This window comes from Montipora foliosa, unplaced genomic scaffold, assembly GCF_036669935.1.
Source record: "Montipora foliosa isolate CH-2021 unplaced genomic scaffold, ASM3666993v2 scaffold_438, whole genome shotgun sequence".
Classification (NCBI taxonomy): domain Eukaryota; kingdom Metazoa; phylum Cnidaria; class Anthozoa; order Scleractinia; family Acroporidae; genus Montipora; species Montipora foliosa.
In genome coordinates, this window is record NW_027179743.1 from 277,501 (window position 1) to 285,000 (window position 7,500).

At 37.4% G+C, this 7,500-nt stretch overlaps 1 protein-coding gene across 1 annotated transcript in view; it reads right to left on the minus strand.

The window, feature by feature from the left end:
* The window catches only part of LOC137989062 (uncharacterized), a 37,968-nt gene that overhangs the window by 29,899 nt on the left and 569 nt on the right, over nucleotides 1-7,500 (minus strand). The window contains exons 3-7 of the mRNA XM_068834950.1: nucleotides 7,381-7,491; nucleotides 6,830-6,940; nucleotides 5,382-5,492; nucleotides 4,064-4,177; nucleotides 2,707-2,826 (exon numbers count right to left, since the gene is read on the minus strand). Of these exons, the coding sequence (XP_068691051.1) occupies nucleotides 2,707-2,826; nucleotides 4,064-4,177; nucleotides 5,382-5,492; nucleotides 6,830-6,940; nucleotides 7,381-7,491 (567 nt within the window). The remainder of the gene's footprint in view (nucleotides 1-2,706; nucleotides 2,827-4,063; nucleotides 4,178-5,381; nucleotides 5,493-6,829; nucleotides 6,941-7,380; nucleotides 7,492-7,500) is intronic.

Genomic DNA, 7,500 nt, shown 5'->3' on the forward strand with positions numbered 1-7,500 from the left:
AACCTAATTCTAAAATCAGTGGTGGTAGATCCCACATATTCCAGGCGACATTTCTTGCAAGAGGCTAAATAAATAACGTTTTTAGAATCGCAGGAAAGACTGGAATGAATGGGTTTTTTTTTTTTCCGTCTTAAAGCTAAGGAAAGATTTAGATTCCACAAAGAAATTCTTACAAAGATCGCATCTATTTCTATTGCATTTAAAACAACCATTGTTGTGGTGATCCGTTCGTCCCTCTGCGGCGGTTTTCAAGCGAGATGGTGCTAACAATTCTTTTAGATTTTTTGACCGACGGAAGGCTGGTATGACAGAGCCTCGAGGGAAGAGTTCTTTTAATTTGGGGTTGGATTGTAGAATAAACAAGTGCTTTCTAATTATGTTACCAACATCGGGTAAATTTGGATTGAATGTAACAACAAACAGAAATAGTTTCCTCGCTTCTTTTCCACGAGTTCTAAGTAACCCCCTCTAGGGGTTTTGTTAATTTTTTTGCTTCGCTAATTTAGCTTTTTTGTCATGTACAAATTAGCACCACTTTTTGTTCTTCTTTTTTGCAATCTTATATATTTTTTTACAGCTGTCACTTGGTATTGTGTAATTGTTAGCGCCTAAATCTTATTTAAGTTTCGTTTTTATTCAAAAGTTGTCATAACTGAAGAAGGTCTTTGACCGAAACGTTTTAGTAAATTTTTAATTTTTTAACTTTTTAACGTCAGAAGTTGTCCGTCCTCGCTTCCTTTTTACTCACTACAGTCGTTCATGTCGTGAGGTTTGGACTAGGAATCTTGCAGATCCTCCTGACGTGGTGACACCTTTGTTGGCCTGAGAGACTCACTAACAGTTGTTATATATATATATATATATATATATATATATATATATATATATATATATATATATATATATATATATATATATGCTCACTAGCTCGCTAGTTTGAGCACTCTGGCATGGCTTAGATGTACCACATGTGTACGCGTGGATTATTGACTGCCTCTCGACGGCTGCTGCTCTGAGACTTTTTTTACACCTGTTTTCCTTGCGGTGTGGTTCGTCAAATTTTTGTTGCTTTTCTGCATTGGTGTGTTCTTAACGACGCTCTTCGTCATATTGTCGATGCTGTTTATGCCGAGCCGTTGTTATTTGTACCAAACATTAGTTTTGGGGTTTTCGATTGGTGTTTCCGTCTTCCCCTCAAGCCAAAATGTTGAGTCAAGATCCACCACATTATCTGAGAAAGAACTCTTGGACTACCCTCACCGAGACTTTGTTCTATCCACAGAATTTCTTCTTCCTCGGTTCAGTATCAGTGCGCTCGCAGTTTTGGGTCTCTTGCCTTGCCTTGTTGTCGAAGACACTTCACTTTTCTCTCAAGTACCAATTTTCGACCGATGGAACTCTCGATCTCGTATTGTAAAGTACTTGTAGCCATTGTGTTTTAAATAGCGGTCGAGGGCCGGCTGCCAGCATTGATTTTAAACTCTCAGGTTCGTACTCAAACCTGTCTTTTGTACGTATTTCTGTGTAGAAGGTTTGCAACATTTTATCGAGTTTTTCGTATTCGTACTCTTTCATTTTTGGTTTACTTTTCTTTCAGTCGTCCATTCAACCAGATCTGTGTAGCTTTTAACGTGTTTTTGTTTTTTGCACTTTTTTAAAGTTGCTCAAAGATGTTTTAGTTTGACAAAGAAAACCGACTGTCAGCCTTTGTTTCCGTAGCAACTTTCGTATTGCACTCCAGAACCTCTTTTGGCACTCTAAAACACATTAATGCATTCGTCATTGACCAATCAGAAACGCGATATCTTTTGCGTGTATAATAGTACATAATACATTAAGCCCTGTTGCTCCGGAAGGTAACGGAAACACCTGCCGTCCCTGGGAACAACCAAAAGTAACTTGTGAAATTCACATGAACAAATCGCGACCATCACCCAACTAACGTGCAACCAGTCTGTCGTCTCGTTTTCTCTTGGTTTTACCACAGTTTGCAGGGTATTTCAGGGTCCTACATAGCTTATGAGCTCTGAACGGCTTGGATTTCTGTCTGTTAAAGTTGTCCGGGAAAGTTAAAGCGTTCAGTTTCCTAGCTAACAAGGTGATTTTCTAAAGAAACTCTGTTACTGCGTCAGTGGGTGAGTGAAGAACGCAAATTGGGTTGTTTAGTTGGCCGAAGGAGGTGATTGTTAATAACAGAAAAATTAACCATTGAGGTATAAAGCTAAGGAAGGTTTTGCTTTAGATGGAGAGACGGAGAACTAAAAAACAATTAAAACGGCAAGTTATTTTTCGTGTAACTTATGTCCCCACAGAATCAATAAAAGCGTCTTATTCCATTAACTTGTCAACGTTCTTGTCACTATGCGAGGGTCTCAATGGGGTTAACCGATAGGCGTAAAAGAGCCAAAATTTTAGCCGATAACCGTAAATGCCACCACCCCATTGAGACCCTCCTATGCTCTTACCAATAACGTTGCTCCACTTTGCCAAACAAAACTCTTCACAACCCACTATCCCTTATGTTTTTCCGGGCAACCGTTCGAGACGTTGGCTTTCCGATCTCTCTACTGTGGCCAATGTATACATATCCGCTGAATTGATACACAACCAAACTTCCGGTTAGCACCTCAGTTTCCGCCTAAAACCATAAGAGTAGGTCCTGTCAGGACCAATTGTACTTTACAGCTAATTATGAAGCTATGGTACCTTGCAAACTTTCGTTACAATGTGTCCCCGTGTATCCAGTATGACAGAGGCATTCGTATCCATTTTCTGTATTATAACAGCTGCCGTTATAGCAAGGATCACTCAGACAAGAGTCAATTGCTAGAAGGAAACAACAAAATCATGATTCCTTTTGTTAATTAACAATAGTTCACCGAAGTAGAGGTGGCTAGTGGTGATTTTCTGACTGCTTTAGAACGTACTAAAACAGTAAGATAATAAGGCACAAAGTAAGTTTAAGTAATTTATTCCTGCCATGATTACAGTATTTTCGGGCGCAAAACCCGGGCAAGTTGTTAGGAAGTGAATAGCTATCCACTCTTTACTAAGAAGTATAGTATATTAAGAAGTGTTAGTATTAGTATTAGTATTAGTATTAGTATTAGTATTAGTATTAGTATTAGTATTAGTATTAGTATTAGTATTAGTATTAGTATTAGTATTAGTATTAGTATTAGTATTAGTATTAGTATTAGTATTAGTATTAGTATTAGTATTAGTATTAGTAGTATTAGTAGTATTAGTAGTATTAGTAGTAGTAGTAGTATTAAGAAGTAGTATATTATGAGTTAAAGGTTGATATGGGGATTAATCTCGGTCAATAAAGGAGAAGTAAATATATACCAAGTGAAAATCTCTGACCATTCGTTTTACTGGTCTTTGCATGCTCCTCCTTGAAATACATCCATGAACGATCACATCCGTTTTTCATAGCATGTAATATATCACATCATTATACTAAACGTTTTCTTTCAAACGCGAACGATAACATTTTTTTTTCTTTATCAAGTTAGCCCCTCATTCCATTTTCCTATCACTGAGTGTTCCACGCACACCAAGGTAGAAACGTTCTGAAACCACAAGGCGGTGACGTCTATGCAAAATACTGTGAATCCTTCTATGTGACTGCGTTGGAAAGAACGCCTTCGTCAAAATGTGAGTCTACCTTACTTGGTTTTGCACACAAGCTTAAAGTTTATGCAATAAAAGTAAAGCAACAGCTTGGTGTTGACGATGATTTTATGATGATGATGATGATGATGATGACGATGATGATGATGACGATGACTGATGACGACAATGATGAGGATAATGACGATGATAATGACACTGTTGATGACACTGATGATGACAATGTTGATGATAATGTTGATAACAGTGTTGATGACACTGATGATGATAATCTTGATGATAATGTTGATGATGATGATGACAATGATGACGATGACGATGACAATGATGAGGATGATGATGATGATGACGATGATGATACCCATCGTGATCATCATCATCATCATCATCATTAAATCCTTTAATTCACCGAACAGAAAAACGTTACCTTGTTCACAGCTAACACCTTGAAAACCGCCAGGACACGAACAGCTGTAATTACTACCAGCACTACTGCAGTTTCCTCCATGTAAGCAAGGAAATCTTGTGCAGAGATCTACATCTGTTAAATTAAAGTGAGGCAATGGACGTTATTCAATCTCAAGAGCAATAATATGAAACAACCGATTGTTCTGTTCGGTAGAATTAAAAAAAAAAAAAAAAAGAAAAACACAGTGTACACATGTTGAAGAGCCACAAGATTAACGGGAAAATCGTCCAAATGTCTTGAAAACCCTTATCCAACCTTAGGTCACCCAATTAAACTAATGATAACTTCTGTTGTCAAAGTGTGTGGAATTACATTGGCAATTGACCCCTTGAAAACCCCAAAGACTGTCCACACATGTTCAAGCATGACTTATGAGAATGGTTCACCACTAAAAAACGTATTTCTAGTATTGAAGTATATTAATTCGTTTTGTTTGTTAAAGTGGCTATGTCACGCAAAACAACGTAATTTCATGAAACCCAAAATGTCCAAAATGTAGAATGAAACATTGCAATAACCACTTAAAACTGTTGAAGAGCGCAAAAGAAATACAACAAAAGGAAAGAAAAGCATGGGTGGACAGAAATGGACAAGATTATTGAAACGGATTGCATTTCGGTAATTTTGAATAAAGTCGGCCTGACGTTTTTCAAGTTTAAGGTAAATCGACTGGATAAAGGTCGTCTTTTTTCTCAGAATCATCTTGTTTGTGATGTAATGATAATTTTATCAGTAGAGGAATTCCACATTAACATCTTCGAGATTTAAACTCGTGATTAACTAAAGATTTCCCCTAAACACCCTAAAATAACGTGACATAGCCCCTTTAAATGATACCAAAGGGAAAATTATGTTATAGGGATCCATTTGTTCAGTTTTCGCTTATTTTCGTCTATTATTTGCTGTGATATTTTGAACTTTTGTGACGACAAAGGCTTGATCCAATTTCTCCCTGTGGACCCTAAACCAGACACTTTTCATTGGTGCATTCAGCTCTTTTCCTGAAATGAATAAATGCGCGCTCTGGTGGTGCACAAAAGTGTACTTCACTGAATGGGTTTTAACAGCGCAAGGTTGCATTTCGTTAGTGGTTCACGATCGATCGATATCATTGCTTTTCCCTACCGCCCATTGGAAGACTGCTATCAATTCCGTTTCTCCGGGAGAGATCGTTATAATAGTGACCTAACTCGGTTCAGTTTTCAAAAATCCAAGTACAACTATACTGAGAATTTCTTCGATTTTTCAAAAACAAAAGCTAGATATGTGCATTTACCTTGACAGTTAACTCCTTGAAATCCTCTTAAACAGTCACACTGGTATCCATCGAAATAATTGACGCATGATCCGTTGTTCACGCATGGCCCGCTGTGACAATGGTCTACCACTAAAATTAAAATGATTGTTCAAGTAGAGGCATTCGAAGACAAAAGTTACACTTTCATTGAATTGTGTATTAATTGAAAAAATGTCCGTTTCTAGTTGTTGTTGTTTTTTTTTTTCGTTTTCTTTTGGATGTTTTTGTTTTCATTTCTTGATTTGATTGATTCTTCAGTTTTTAGCCTGTTTCCATTTGATTTTTTATGTGGTTTTCTATAAATTTCTCACCATATACATAGTAGTCATAGTAGGTTCAATTGTCTCTCATTTTGATTTCAACCACAAGGAAACATTCGTTTCGTCAATGCATTATTGTTCTTTGTTATTGAAAGGAAAATGTTAATGAACGAAAAAAAGGAAATATTGTTTAGATTCGATCTGATTACGGTCACTTATCACATACTGGGCAAAGTTATTAAATGCTGATTGGCTGAGACGGAGGGAATTTTTTTGTTAATCACGAGGGCACTTTTGGTAATAAAGAGGGCATGATTACCTGATCTTGATTGGTTAACAGATGCCTAGCCAGAGCAAGCGTGGGTAGAAAAGAATATTTCTTCACGATTCTGTCTCTGATTAAACGATTTTTTGTCCGCATATCATTAAATACATTTTTAGCCCTATTTCTGTTGACAATAACCTCTTATTGAATTGAACTGTATCCAAATGAAAGCGTGCTTGTTGTGATTTCCAAGCTTAGAGTGCTCATTGAACCGATTGGTCAGTTAAGTTGATTGTCATTTATCGCGGCATTGAACGAGCTTCCCTCAAGAATGTTGCCGTCTATTTGATAGCGATGTAATCGCAATGTGCCGTCTTGCAATTAAGGATTAATTTCACTTGTATATTCATCCTTTTCTCCAAATTGCACTCGTCGCTGGATTCGTGACTCGGGCAATTATTGAAAACTCCGAAAATACTGTTGAAATTAATCCTTAATTTTCCTCGGAGCAATTCGGCTAAATCATAATCCATATAGATGGACTGGTTATGAAACTCTAGAAAATTAGAAAACAGTAACATTGCGTTTCGGGTTAACTTGACCGTGACCATGCACAATCTTTTGTCCTCGGTTCACAACTGAGTTTTGAATGAATTAATGGCAATTTTAGGTAGGCTGTCTTTTAGAAAAAGGGTGTTGTTTGTGCATGGTCGTGGCCAAAACAGCGAACAAAAGCATAAAGCATCTCCATATATTAACAATGATTACATATAATTTTCAGTGAAAAAAACCCCTTCCTTTCTACTGTTCCTTATGTAAAGGGTTACGATTTATTGATGTAACGAGATTGACTGTTTGTCGAGTATGCGTGCGAGATTGAAAGTGACGAAGGCCTTACAGACCTTCACAATTCTGTCCCTGAAGTCCTTTGGGACACTCACAACTGTAGCTGATTAGATTGCCGGAACATGTTCCGTTGTTTTGGCAGGGGGTACTGGAACATGGATCCAAGTCTAGACAAAAAATAATAATTACTACATAGTTCAAGTATGTTTACTTGAATAAAAATCGCATGTTTCGTCGAAAGTCAAACTCGACTAGTTAGGTTCTTCTCGCTTTCCTGATTTTAACGCCTTTCGCAAGAAATGTACAATCCTGGATAGCCTAAACAGGTGGAATAAACGGGAAGATAATCATGATTTCTGGTTTTCTCGGCGTTTCCATATTTTCTTTCTGCCTTGGGAGATGGCGCTTATTCAGTTTCGCTGCCAGGGACTACTGTTGACACAGTTTTGATTTTCGAAAGGGCAATTGGTTCATGCTTCTGAAGATTAAAAAGGAATTATCCTTACATCTGAGGACAAATGCCATTGGATGTACCCACCTTCAATTGTGTTCGTACTTTGGGTGACCTTGTGACACTAACATACTAAAAAGGTGAGTTTAAATCTACCTTGACAATTGTTCCCATGGAATCCCCCAAGACAATCACACCGGTATCCATGAACGGAATTGACACATGATCCATTGTTCAAGCATGGTCCACTATAACAATGGTCTACCACTTAAGAAA